This window comes from Dreissena polymorpha, chromosome 2 (assembly GCF_020536995.1).
Source record: "Dreissena polymorpha isolate Duluth1 chromosome 2, UMN_Dpol_1.0, whole genome shotgun sequence".
NCBI lineage: Eukaryota > Metazoa > Mollusca > Bivalvia > Myida > Dreissenidae > Dreissena > Dreissena polymorpha.
The window spans coordinates 15,023,879-15,038,570 of NC_068356.1; the positions used below are offsets into that span (position 1 = coordinate 15,023,879).

At 36.0% G+C, this 14,692-nt stretch overlaps 1 protein-coding gene across 2 annotated transcripts in view; it reads left to right on the forward strand.

Annotated features, from left to right (window-relative positions):
- LOC127865956 (uncharacterized) overlaps positions 1-14,692 on the forward strand; it is a 35,952-nt gene that overhangs the window by 7,937 nt on the left and 13,323 nt on the right. For both annotated transcript variants that reach the window (XM_052406112.1, XM_052406113.1), the window contains exons 15-42: positions 2,947-3,094; positions 3,216-3,388; positions 3,575-3,725; positions 3,839-3,990; positions 4,136-4,286; positions 4,466-4,632; positions 4,884-5,043; positions 5,388-5,524; positions 5,972-6,119; positions 6,228-6,394; positions 7,109-7,259; positions 7,480-7,631; positions 7,892-8,039; positions 8,215-8,378; positions 9,311-9,479; positions 9,659-9,828; positions 9,916-10,066; positions 10,170-10,366; positions 10,476-10,626; positions 10,937-11,115; positions 11,361-11,511; positions 11,748-11,941; positions 12,685-12,841; positions 13,011-13,180; positions 13,411-13,618; positions 13,849-14,012; positions 14,146-14,355; positions 14,525-14,680. In XM_052406112.1, coding sequence (XP_052262072.1) covers positions 2,947-3,094; positions 3,216-3,388; positions 3,575-3,725; positions 3,839-3,990; positions 4,136-4,286; positions 4,466-4,632; positions 4,884-5,043; positions 5,388-5,524; positions 5,972-6,119; positions 6,228-6,394; positions 7,109-7,259; positions 7,480-7,631; positions 7,892-8,039; positions 8,215-8,378; positions 9,311-9,479; positions 9,659-9,828; positions 9,916-10,066; positions 10,170-10,366; positions 10,476-10,626; positions 10,937-11,115; positions 11,361-11,511; positions 11,748-11,941; positions 12,685-12,841; positions 13,011-13,180; positions 13,411-13,618; positions 13,849-14,012; positions 14,146-14,355; positions 14,525-14,680 — 4,596 coding nt within the window. The remainder of the gene's footprint in view (positions 1-2,946; positions 3,095-3,215; positions 3,389-3,574; positions 3,726-3,838; positions 3,991-4,135; positions 4,287-4,465; positions 4,633-4,883; positions 5,044-5,387; positions 5,525-5,971; positions 6,120-6,227; positions 6,395-7,108; positions 7,260-7,479; positions 7,632-7,891; positions 8,040-8,214; positions 8,379-9,310; positions 9,480-9,658; positions 9,829-9,915; positions 10,067-10,169; positions 10,367-10,475; positions 10,627-10,936; positions 11,116-11,360; positions 11,512-11,747; positions 11,942-12,684; positions 12,842-13,010; positions 13,181-13,410; positions 13,619-13,848; positions 14,013-14,145; positions 14,356-14,524; positions 14,681-14,692) is intronic.

Below are 14,692 nucleotides of genomic sequence, written 5' to 3' on the forward strand. Positions count from 1 at the left end.
GTGCGTGCGTCCGTGCGTGCGTGCGTGCGTGCGTGCGTCCGTGCGTTAACTTTTTCTTTAAACATCTTATTCTCCTTTACTACTGGTCCAATTCGGATGAAATTTCTCAGGAATGTTCCTAAGGTGAACCTCTTTTAAATGTGTTCAAATTGTGCCCCTTGGGTCAAATTTGACCCTGCCCCAGGGGTCATAAAATTGAAAATGTGCTTATATAAGGCCTATTTTGTAAAAAATTTAAAAATCTTCTTCTCCATAACCATTGGGCCTAGGGCTATCAAATTTGGTATGTAAAGACAGCTAATAGTCCTCTACCAAATTTGTTCAAATTATGCCCCTGGGGTCAAATTTGACTCTGCCCCGGGGTCACAAAATTAAACATATGCTTATATAGGGTCTATTTTGCGAAAATTGTACAAATCTCTCGTCCATAACCATTGGGCCTAGGGCTACCAAATTTGGTATGTAGTGGCATCTTATAGTCCTCTACCAAGTTTGTTCAAATTATGCCCCTGGGGTCAAGTTTGATCCTGCCCTGTGGGTCACAAAATTGAACATATGCTTATATAAGACCTTTTTTGTGAAAACTTTAAAAAAAATTGTGTTCCATAACCGTATGGCATAGGGCTACCAAATTTGGTATGTAGTGACATGTAATAGTTCTCTTCTTAGTTTGTTCAAATTTTGCCCCTGGGGTCAAATTTGAAACTGACCCGGGGGTCACAAAATTGAACATATGCTTATAAAGTGCTTATGAAAACTTAAAAAATATTTTTGTCCATATCCATTGGGCCTAGGGCTACCAAATTTGGTATGTTGTGACATCTTATAGTCCTCTACCAAGTTTGTTCAAATTATGCCCCTGGGGTCAAGTTTGACCTTGCCCCGAGGGTCACAAATTTGAACATATGCTTATATAAGGCCTATTTTGTGAAAACTTTAAAAATCTCTTGTCCATAACTGTATGGCATAGGGCTACCAAATTTGGTATGTAGTGACATGTAATAGTTCTCTTTTTAGTTTGTTCAAATTATGCGGGGTCAAATTTGAAACTGCCCGGGGGTCACAAATTTGAATATATGCTTATAAAGGGCTTATGTTGTGAAAACTTTAAAAATTCTCTTGTCCATAACCATTGGGCCTAGTGCTACCAAATTTGGTATGTTGTGACATCTTATAGTCCTCTACCAAGTTTGTTCAAATTGTACCCCTGGGGTCAAGTTTGACCCGGCCACGAGGGTCACAAAATTGAACATATGCTTATATAAGGCCTATTGTGGGAAAACTTAAATCTTCTTGTCCATAACCGTATGGCATAGGGCTACCAAATTTGGTATATAGTGACATGTAATAGTTCTCTTCTTAGTTTGTTCAAATTATGCCCCTGGGGTCAACTTTGACCCTGCCCCGGGGGGTCACAAAATTGAACATATGCTTATATAAGGCATATTTTGTGAAAAGTTCAAAAATATTCTTGCCCATAACCATCTGGCTTAGGGCTATCAAATTTGGTATGTAGTGACATCTAATAGTCCTCTACCAAATTTGTTCAAATTTTATCCCTGGGGTCAAATTTGACCCTGCCCCGGGGGTCACAAAATTGAACATATGCTTATATAATGCCTATTTTGTGAAAACTAAAACAAAATTCTTGTCCATAACCATTAGGCCTAGGGCTACACAATTTGGTATGTAGTGACATTGTATAGTCCTCTACTTAGTTTTTTCAAATTATGCCCCAGGGGTCAAATTGCCCTTGCCCTGGGCGCCACAAAATTGATTATATGCTTATATAGTGCCTATTTTGTTAAAACTTAAAAAATATTCTTGTCCTTAACCATAAGGCATAGGGCTACCAAATTTGGTATGAAGTGACATCTTATAGTTCTCTACCAAGTTTGTTCAAATTATGCCACTTGGGTGAAATTTGACCCTGCCCGGGGGGGTCACAAAACTGAACATACGCTTATATGGAGCCTATTTTGTGAAAACTTTAAAAATTCTCTTGTCCATAACCATTGGACCTAGGGCTACCAAATTTGGTATGTAGTGACATCTAATAAACCTCTACCGAATTTGTATATATAATGCCTCTGGGGTCAACTTTGACCCTGCCCCGGGGGGTCACAAAATTGAATAAACGCTTATAAAGCGCCTATTTTGTGAAATCTTTAAAAAATCTTCTTGTCGAAAACAATTCGGACTATGACTACCAAATTTGGTATGCTGTAACCTCTTATAGTCTTCTACCAAGTTTGTTCAAATTATGCCCTTTGGGTTAAATTTGTCCCTGACCCGCGGGTCACAAAATTGAACATTATAGATGCTTTTATCTTGCTTATTTTGTGAAAACTTTTAAAATATTCTTGTCCTTAACTCTAGGACCTAGGGCATTTTACATACATTGTGTATGTAGTGAGATATAGTAGTCTTCTACAACGTTTGCTCAAATTATGCCCCTGGGGTTAAATTTGACCCAGCCCAGGGGGTCACAAAAGTGTACATGTGCTTAAATAGGGCCTATATTTAAGTATTTGCACATGCCGAGAATATTTGTTTCAGCCTTTTTTTCAGCAGTGGAGCGTTAAAGGGCCATCATGGCCCTCTTGTTTGTAGCACGTTGCTCAAAAAAGTGTAAACAGCCTCTTCATTAGAATGTGTTACTGTACATATCAATGCGTTACACATGGCCCAAGTAAACCAAGGGATATACTTCATATCCCTTGGTTTACTTGGGCCATGTGTAACGCAAAAATGAAAATTCTACTGAGATGAAGCTGTTAAAATACATTTATCTCCATCTGTATAAATTAACAAATAGTGTGTGGCATCAAATAGTGTGTGGCATCAACGTTTGCGGCACCAGTGTCCCTTTACACGTTCTTGTTTGTAAATCAGTTCTGAAGAAGTCAGCATATGTGTCTAGCGGTAAATGTAATCATTATACAGACAGCAGCGTGCGCCTCGTGAACGGAAGCAGTGCACGCTCTGGAAGAGTCGAAGTCCTTCATCGGGGAAAATGGGGAACTATTTGCGCAGACGGTTTTAACATTCCGGAAGCAGATGTTGTATGCAGAAAGGCCGGGATAAGACTTTGGTAAATATGAGCGTGATTTAATACCGATTTTGCTGTGAATATTAAAATGACATGCAATATGCCATGACATACATGTATGTACACAAATTAAGTTTTTTTTGTCATGTTGTTTTGTCCACAGGAACGCTTCTGTTTTTCTGAATTCTCCTTTCGGACGCGGGGCATATGATCACATTGTTGCTACAGTTTCTTGCAAAGGCGATGAATCCGATCTTTCCGAATGTACTTCATCACCGTGGAATGCAACGCACTGTGGTACAGGAAACGTTGCGACGGTCGACTGTCGAGTCCGAGGTGTGTGGTGTAAATTATCAAAAGTTCACAACTTCAATTTTTAAGTAAATGTTTTCTTAGAAAACCAAAAATAAAATCATATTAATATAATGTTTTTACAGAACGTTCCGATTTACTTAGATTTTAGATTATGTGTGAATGCATGGTAGCCTCTGGTTAAAATTAAAGAATATGTTTCTGTAATAGATACACCTTTGAGGTTATTTGGAGGTACCACACAATATTCCGGTAGAGTGGATATATTCTACGAAGGCACTTGGAGGTCATATTGTCGCGATTATTCATCGCAAGCTAACCTTGAACTGCTATGTCAACTACTCGGATATAACTTCTCAAGGTAATTTTATTATGGTCTTACGGTGTTCTTTTTTTTTTTATTTGTGAAGACGCATATTTTTAATAGTGCATTTTGGGTATGTTGTAATTGTTCAATGTAACCGTCCATTCCAGCGACGCCAGATACCTGAGCAATTCGTATACTGGAACGAGCCTGTTTCATGATTTATCATGTCGAGGAAATGAGAGCGACATATCACTGTGTCCTTCGTCGGATTGGGGAAGTTATTACTGTTCATCATCATATATTGCTGAAATTGATTGTTGTAAGTATGTTCACATACAGTCTACCGAAAATTAAAGTTTTTAGTGGTTGTGAAAAGAAAAACTTATCAAAAATAATTTAATACATCAGTCTTAAATCGTGTAAACTAAACAAATATACAGTGGTATTTTCTGACTGTTTCGTAGTATCTCCAATACAACTTATTGGCGGTTTGACCGATTACATGGGTTTTGTTCAAATAACAAGGAAAAGCGTTACTAGCAGCGTGTGTACCGACAACTTTACTGCAGAAATGCAAATGGTATTTTGCAATATGCTGGGGTACAATTTTTCCAGGTAAAATAGCCATTACTTCATTCGATCGGAATCTAATACGTTGAAAAAATATACGTTTAACCATTTTATATTGCCTATGTTCATGTGCATTGTTTGCTTTCTTTGATTTATTTATACACTTTAAAACTCACATGCCAATTACATAATGAGTTAAGTTACGTTGCCTGTCTTCCATACAGAAGTCACGTCCTGGTAGATCAAGAACACTTTCGTCCAGCTTTTATCTCTTATAACTTGGTGAACGATATTCAATGTTCTGGCGATGAAAAGGACTTTCAGCAGTGTAGAGCTTCCAATTGGAATCAAACACAATGCAAAAGCGGAAATCTAGCTTTCGTTCGATGCAGTAAGTTACTTCAACGGTTTGGTTTTCAAAAATGTAACACTGTGACAACAACATGGATACTGCATCATTCTTCCTTTTTCGTTTGCTGAAGTGCGTTATGTCCATCGTTTTTTCATATGCGTTCATTTAACATTCATTAAATATATTCATTATTCAAATGTTTACAGATTATTGTAATATATTGTGCAATAAGAACCTTACGTTTCCTAGTATTTGCTTTATAAACGTATCAATTAATTGTATCATTTCAGACACTCCTGTAAGACTTAATAATAAAAAGAATATTTATACTGGAACCGTTGAAATATACAATAATTCGTCTTGGATAAATGTTTGTTTCGATAACGGCACAGCGGAACAAAACATAAACAATGCACGTGTAGTGTGTCTAATGTTAGGATTCAGTAACAGGTAATCATATAAGAATAAGAAATATATTGAATGTAAACAGCAATTACCTTATACATAAACACTATTCTAAAATATGTTCAGATTAATCGTCTGTAGTCGTAAGCAGACACAACCTCGCTTGCACATAAAAAGGGCATTTAAAGTTAGCCATAATGTTAAATGTATATAAATAATTATAATAGTTAGCGTGTTTTCAAATAAAGTGCTTAAATAAGAGGTTTCAATAAATTTAAACACATGAAACTAAATGGTCTAGATCTAGATCTCTTTCACAGAAACACGCATAGTCCGTAAATTCCCCATAGGTAATGATTGTTAACAAAATATTTCCTTTATCATTTTAGTTTAACGAATGTCACCATTGTCACTTCACACACCCAGCATTCTTTATCATTGACTTGCTCTGGGTCAGAAGTGGACATAGCTAGGTGCAGGAATGTGTCCATTACACCTTGTTCGCACATCCTCGCAGTGACCTGCCGTATGTAGTCGTTTTATTAGATAAAACGTTTAGTACTTTTTCTTAAATGTATGGATATCTGTACCTGTGTCTATCATGTACAAAACAAATACACATTACCGGTACGGAGAAGTATTGCTATTAGGAGTGAGCTTAATTTTCTGATATTGACACACTTTAATATGTATTCAATTTGAGAATTTAAATATTCATGAATATAACCTCAATTAGATACGGAGTTTAATTAAATAAATGCATATTGTTATATTCTTATAACTATATAATATAAAGTGTTGTTTTTTTTTCAAATAGATGTTTATGTTTTTCTACAAAAATGCATTTGTTCAAAATGTTTTAGAAGAAACTTGTGTTTTGTATTTAAAAAATATATGCAATTATGTGTTTACACGCAAACTGTTCTTCTGGAATCGATTACAATCTCATGAGACGAATGTGTATATGTTTTAGCCACGGATATATCTCTTGTTAATGGAAGAACAAAATACATGGGCTCGCTGACGGTGAGAACTGGCATCAGTTCAACTCAAATTCAAGGGTTTGCAGACAATACCACAATTTTGACGGTGTGTAGATTACTGGGTTACAACTATACACGGTAATAGGTCATTTTATTTACTTTTTATATATAAATGTACTTAGCATACGAATTACTGGTGCACATTCCATGGTTACTGTGATTTAATAAACTTACCTGTAATTTCAGAGTTATTAATCAAGAACCAGTTAACGACTTTCTTCGAAACAAATTTGACTATGCATACAAAGTCGTTAGTCAATTGAGATGTCATGGAAACGAAAGTGACATTGCTGAGTGTACTGAGAGCATAGTGGCTTCAAAAGTTTATCAAATGGAATTAGGAATAAACTGCCGTATGTTAATTTGGTTTACTTTTCTAGATGTCATATTTTAGTAACATTATTCTCGACCTCGCATTATTATGCATATTTTCGTTTACTGTAATAATGTTCGACGAGACATTGAGCGCATATTTTATATATGGTAAGTACATTTTACCGATCGTGAACAACCACAGGTGGTTAGCGTGTGTCTATGATATGAATTAGTAAAAACATCATTTTTGAATGAAAAATAATCAATTTATAACCAAAAAGCAACGTCTCTGAAAAAAATCACTATTAAATATATAGTTAACAAAGTATTCAACTCAAAATGACACGAATAGTGGGTGCATTGCTTTGAGCAGCCATAACTTCATCAATTGTGCAACGATTTCCATGAAGTCAGTCTTATGCAACGCAGAAATGAATGTCCCTTCTGTAAATGTATATATCTTGTAATTTTATTGTGCAAATGTGGGTAGAATTTAAGAAATAACACGATACACAACTCGCAGAGTTTACTCGTCATCGATCTGACCACATCCAAGACTGCAATCTTTACGGAGTTAAGGGCAATTTCCTTATATATATTTGATAGTGAAATTCTTTTTTTTATTAAAGTAGATTTTTCGTAAAAATTTGATTATTTTTCATTCAAAATGATGTTTTTACTTATCAATATCATAGCCACACGCTAACTTCATGTGTGGAAAACAATTGATATGAGTTTTAAATGTAATGCAGAAACAGCAATCCAGTTGACAGATGGCGAACCGTATATCCATGGTGTATTAAAAGTGAAGTTACAGCAAACCTGGTACCCCACATGTTCCGAGGGCTTTACACAGGATGATGCATACGTGGTCTGTCGTATGTTGGGGCATAAACATGTCCGGTATGTCAATGCCTGTTTTTCCGTTTCTTATTATTAATGACAGATGTTTAATTTTAAAAGCGGTCAACACAAAAATTAATTAAGTTTAGATGTACGTTCATTGTTTAATAATAGTTTAATAATTATTACCTTTGAACAAGCTTACATAAACATGTAGATATAGCGAGTTGCTTTTGAAAGTATACACTTAAATGGACGTGCGTTAGTATCTTTTCACAAGAAATGCCACATATTTGCCCGTTGTCGGGAACGCGACTTCTTTCAACGGCCACTTGCAATGTCGAGGCGACGAAGTTGACATTTCACAGTGTAGAGGATACACCGAGGTCCCATACAATTGTGCAGGCGCTCAAGGTGTAAACATTGACTGCGGTGAGTGAGGATGTGCGGTATCCACGACTGTGATTGAAAGGGTTTAAAGAAAATATTTACACTCAACGAAAATATTATATTAATACAATATCTTATATTTTTAGCCGTATGTTTTTGTTGTATTCTTACGAATGACTTTTTTATGTTATGCTTCTTAAATTCTGAGCTTAATTTATAATTTGAGAGTTTACACATAGATGTATTTAAAAGATGTAAGTGTAGCTTTTTATATTAATAATCTACATTGGCACAAACAACAGTGGTGCAGGTTAAGCTTCGCGATGGACCTTCTGAGAGCAAAGGATGGGTTGAGGTTTTCTACAACGGTATAAAGGCGTCAATTTGTCCAACAGGGAATGTGTACAATGTGGAAACAGTCATTTGTCGATCGGCCGGATTTAGATATACGTAATACATATTTCAATACATACTGAACTAAAGATTCAATTAACTGATTGTAGTTTGATAAAATTATTTAATGACTGTAATAATTATTAGTATTTCGAATTATGACATTTGTTTACGATATATTGAATTAACCTCTTTGTGGAAGTTATTATTTATATTTTCCATGTTTAATTAGATATGGAAACCGAGTGAGCTTACAGTACAGCAATAAGACATCTACAAATTTCACTATAGTAAATTTGCGTTGTACCGGCTTCGAAAAGTCTATAACTGAGTGCGAGTCTGATCCGTGGATGAGTACAACTTGTAACGCAGCATATCCTTTACAGATTGAATGCAGTAAGTATACACACATTATTTTATTATACAATGTTCACATTATTTTGTTATCACATAAATCTGAGGTTTATATGATGGTAACGATGTCAATTGTTAATCTTTAAAAGCATGTCATAATATCATATCATATGGTCCATATAGTGCACACATTTAAATCTTACAGTTACAAGTCTTAAAACAATGTAATAGTAAAAATATAATGCATTACATAATTACACGATATATTTAACCTGGTCCTTATTAAATTGTGTTAAAAATGTCCGTAACGACGAAACCCAAGGACATGAATTAAGGTGTTGGCTCCCGTCCATGTGAGTATGATATAATGATAAACAGCGGCGTGTCTCTACCACCACACTGTGGTGATACAGCGCAATGTCAATTTTTAATCTTAAGCTAGCCAATAACAAAATATTGTCTTGGTTAGTAACCATTAGGCTATCGAGTCTACTATTATGAACGTTCTATACATAGCTCTTCAAATATCCGTATCAAATATCATTAATATGATTGGAGGTCACCGTGGCGTATTGGATATGGTGTCCGCCTAGCGCACGGGAGGTCACGGGTACGATCCCCTCTGTGAGCGTTCTTTAGATTTCCCCATAGATACAAATTGCAAGGAAACGGACTCAAGAGCGTTTAGAATAAGCCTTAGGCTTTATATGCAATCGATCTAAACTAAATAGGTTTACTCTAAATATCATCAATACTTATAATCTTACCAATTGCTATCAACGGAATATTCGTGAGCGTCAGGTTAAAACTATCGTATGATACTAATGTTTCGTTACTAGCTTTGTGATTTAACATTGCGATGTGCGTTTTATTTGTCTCCTATGTGATATTATTTCAGTATTTTTATTTGTAATAAATAGTACGTTTGTTTTCAAACCTCGGAAACAATTAATGCGTTGATTGTTTTACTCCAGATTCACATATCACGCTAGAACCAGGAGTGAACAAGTACTTTGGGTGGATAGGTGTTAATTTCCTTGATCCAGACCTCTATAGTACACAGTATGCTACCGTTTGTGCAGAAGGGTTTAGTCAAGAAAATGCACGTGTGTTGTGTAACGAAATTGGTGCTCCGAATGTGAGGTGAGAAAAGGATAAGGTCGATATACGATTTTACATTTATAATGAACGTAGTCATATCATTCAATATGCATTCAGTTTTACACAGTATCAAAGTGATGCTGTATTATTTATTAGTGAAAACGAACGATTTTTATTTTGGCACAGTAAGATTAATTGTATGAGGTATTTGTCGTTTACAGCGAAAAAGCCATTATAAAGAATAACAAATATGGTTCACACTATAACTTCGTCATTGAACATTTAAATTGCACTGGGAATGAACGGGATGTCCAAGAATGCAGGTCTGAGCTCTGGACTGAAACTCACCATTTGTGTAATGCCAGGGACACAACGGTGGCGATAAATTGCCGTATGTAAACATTTCTTCCATCTATTGCCATTAGTAATACAAATATGTACCGGTATATGCACATTTAAATTGCAAATGTACTTGTAGAATCCAAGACAAACGTAAGTTTGAAAGGTCCTGATTTTGCGAGCGGTCAAGTAGATATATATTTTGACGGACAGCGGTATGCCATGTGTGGCGGCGCTTTTGGAGTACGAGAAGCAGCTGTAGTTTGCCAGAGTCTTGGATTCAAAGTGGGGTTTGTCCTTAACCGTTATAGATGTATTGTTCTGAATATTGTGATGGCTTACAAGAGGCGTGATTTTGTTTAACGTAACGTTATTATTTATTTTATTTTTTAGGATTCCAAGCGTTGTTTTAAGCACGCAGAGTGCCTTGATCTATAAAATGAACTGCGCTGGCTACGAAACAGATATTGCTCAATGCGAGTTTACAGCTCGTCCTTGGGGGTACAACCCATATCCCTGGTATCCTGGAGAATGTTCACAGTATTCACACTACACAGATTACAACATGCGTGCTGGAGTTAAATGCAGCGGTAAGTCAGTAGCGCTCCAATGGTGAGTTCTCTTTAATTCTATACTAACACAAAGACTATGTACGAAATGAAGCCAGCTAGCTTTGAGTGTATTGCGTTTATAATTCAGACCAGAGAGTGAGGTTGGTCAGTGACGTAAATGACTATCAGGGTCGTGTGGAGTTTCAGTACCTAGGCGTTTGGGGAACCGTATGCTTTGATAGGTTCACCCAAAATGACGCCAAGGTTATTTGCAGCTTGGGTGGATATCAAGGTCCAAGGTATGTAATAAGAAGTAAATGTTGAGATCTAGTATTACAGACTAGATGTAACTGTGCTACAGAGTTACTCAGGTGTGGAATGATGTTATCATAAGCACGTTAAATTACTTACAATCGGTTTATAAGCACCTTGCATGTAGTCATAATAGTGTCGTTCTGTTCTGTGTATATTGTTTTGAATAAGATTTTGCAAATTGAAATTATGAAATATGAATAACTCAATCTCCGCGATTCATCACTGTTATACATAATTTTGCAATTATTTGCAGCGATTTCCAATCTCTTCATGTATGCATGTTTTTTCACATAGATCAAGCAACATAACCATCCATAATTCTGCGAAATACGACAGCGGTACTGGTTCGCTCATTATAGACGAGTTGAAGTGCAAAGGGAACGAATCGGATCTGGATGAATGTGCATCGTACCCATGGACGAAAAATGCGACAAATTGTCAATCGTTTGAACGAGATGTTGGAGTTAACTGTCGTAAGTACAATGATTTTCGAAATCCTCTTTATATGAATGAAAAGCACATGTAAGAGGTAACACAAATCTTTAATACATACAAAAGAACAATATTTGGACGTTGCAAAAGGTTTTCCTGGTTTGAGTATAACACGTTTATATCGTGTTTCGGAATTTCTTTCTACTTTCCTGTTAATTGCCGAATATTTAACATAAGGCCATAACTATCAAACTATTTCAGTATTTGCATCTCGCATATCTTACAGGTCCTGAAACCCCACTCAGACTTGTTGGTGGCAACAAGTACTCTGGTATTATTGAAATCGAATACAACAATACATGGGGGACGATTTGTGACAAGGAATTTGATGACAACGATGCCAAGGTCATATGCAGAATGAAAGGCTTCAACACTGAGTATATGTTTAATATATTTAACTGTATATGTACATATATGTAGAAATGGAAAATATTTTATTCTGTATAAGAAATTTATTAACAAGTTTAAATATATATCGATAGTTTACCCAATTTGGTATGCACGTGCTTTAACTTGCGTGTGAAAAGTTATGCTTGTGTATTAACCCATTCCTAAACCGATTTTGTAAATATCGACGACTATTATTATCGATGTTACGTTATCAAACTTTCAGGAGTCTCATTGTCCTTAGAAACGGGTTCTATGGGCATGGAAACGGAAGCGTTTTCATTTCAAATCTAAAATGCAGCGGGACTGAACCAGATATTTCTGAATGCGCGGTTGGTTATCGAACTTCGGGCGAAAAGGCTAGATGGGGAAAACCTAGCGAATTGTGCTCACACGTGAACGACGTCGCGATTCAATGCAGTAAGTTATTCGTTTATGATACAATGTCAAAATAATGAATATTTATATTGATAATTAGAACAAGAACGCGCAAAAACATGAAAAAAGAGGAAAATCAAAGTTATTCTGCGATAATTGGATGAGATATCACCACCAAGCACGCGTTATAAATAAAAGCACAGAACAAAACTTTTATTTTAACCCAGGTATAAAACATACACAATAAGGGCAATGTAACAAAGAACAATATAAAGTACAATATTGTGACTTGCGATAATTTGTACAACAACAACACATATTATACAGTGAGAGAGGGGGTATTTGCGGTAGAATGTACAAGTTTTTAAAGATGACAAAGAATATGAACATCGCATGAATTTTTTCAACTAAAGTCAAGCGCCGAAATACTGTAAACAAATGCTGTGGTACACATGTTTACTGTTCGTAGCCAGTTGTAAAACAATGTTTTAAGTGAAATTTGTATAATGTTGTCGATGCACAGGCAACAAAAACGAAGAAAACGAACCTTCAAGTTTTCTACTACTAGATTGATCTCTTTTACATTAACAGAGTGGCTTGAATCGCAGAACACCACCTGTTTCAACAGCGTCTTCATATTTCGGATTTATATTTTTGATGCTAATAAATATTGATTGGGCAAGAGTTATTCAAGCATGCGAAGTACCAACAAGACATTAAACATAAAAATATTTTTAAAGATTATCCATCTCCATGCAAGTAAGTGTATTTTTACATATGTTCAGATACGCCTGTACGATTGCGTGACGGATGGACATTCTATTCTGGGGTCGTTGAAGTCTTCATTCGAGGTGTGTGGCAAAGGGTCTGCAAAGATAATTTTACGATTCAAGACTCCAGGGCGTTATGCAAACAAGCCGGAAAAATTGATAACTACAATGGGTATTGTACACTTAAATTCTTCGAATACCTACGTTAATGTTTTCGGTTAACTTTTAACGTTTATGTTTGCTTTCATTTTTTAAACCGTTAGGATGTCAAAAAAAACGTAATTATATTCTCACTATCATTTAATAACATATGTTCCATATGCACGAATTCGTTGTTTTAGAAGCATCACCATACACAATGAACAATTCTTTAACATTGAGTTCAACGAAACACACGTAGGCGGGTTCGGTTGCCTTGGACCGGAGGATGACCTGTATGAGTGCGGGTCGGGACAGTGGGTTCGGAACACCCAGTCGTGTCCGAGTAGACAAAATGTGGCCCTTAATTGCCGTAAGTTTTACCGACAACCGGCAATTTCACTCTATTGTTCGGATAAAAAATGTGATATATAAAAATATGTACCCTGTTGTTTGGAACATTTTTTACGAACGCGTGACAATGTATTATATGGTCCTTTTTATGTTGTTTAAACAGAATTACAACTCGTGCTTGCTACGTTCTTTTTTTCAAATAAAGTTTCGATGGCTACTAGAATGTAACCCTCGCTCTAATTAATGTAGGTGCCAACACACAGCTCCGACTGATGAATGGATTAAAGGAAGCAAATTACAGTAAACTGCCAGTCAACGGCCGCGTGGAAGTTCAATACAACAGATTTGATAACGCGTTGCACAAATATCGTGATGACCAATGGGGGACCATTTGTGATGACCAATTTGGAGACGACGATGCTTTGGTGTTGTGTTCAATGAAGGGGTTCGATTTTGGGTAAGAGATGGCAAACAGTTTTATAAAAGGCTGTTTTATATAAATTTTGCTTTTAAAGTAGTGGTTAGTTGTATGGTTTACGAAACTGCAAAACCCTTCCACATGTTAGCTGATTCATCTTCCGGATCATTATCAGCGAAGAATGTTTAAATAACCTAGAAGAAAGTTAAGTAAAATAAATAATTGATGAAAGATGTTAACTTGAAACTGTTTTATACTTTTGTCACCAGTAAAGTGTTCAAACCCCAAATGGAATACGATCTGGTGGGTAATGAAACTATCACTATCGATGACTTGGAATGTCTCGGTGTAGAAACAGATGTATCCGAATGTAAGGCTAGAGAATGGGGCACTCACAATTGTCTCCACGACGAGGATGTATCGATTATGTGCAGTAAGTACTCATACCTGTGCATGTTCTAACTTGAACTCAATAATTAAACATCATAAACGCTATGACCATGTAGTTTACGTTTACTCAAGTGAAACCCTGTGTAACAGTGTGACGTTCGGAAACAATATTTCAGATAATCAAACGAATATTAATCCATGTGACAAAGACAATTACAAAAGACTTCCCAACTTGGAATTGCGCGTAGTTAATTACAATACTACCGCCAAACCGATCAACGATAACAAACTCTCTCTGAATTGGTACTATGTTGGGAACAACACGTTACCAGATAAAGAGCCACCGCTAAACAGATGTGCAACAGTCTATCCAATATTTAGCACGGGTATGAGTATAAGCAATCATTAATCTTTTGTGTAATATACAGCAACGATTGAATTGTAATTTCATTTAAAAAGTATAAGTTATAAGTAAATGTGTTGTATTTACTTTGACAGAAATAATCATTAATCAAGTGTGGTCGATATTGTGTTGTAATGTTTGCTTTCTTTTAGATCCTAGTCCACAAGTTCGTGATGGTATAAAAACTATTAAAGCTGTGCTAGCAGCGAATAACACTATAACCTACGATCTAAAAGCAAAGAATTGTGGCGGGTTCTTCGTGTACCGACTCGGACCAACTGTTACAAAAGACAGTGGTTACTGTTTCGGTATGTGTTAAA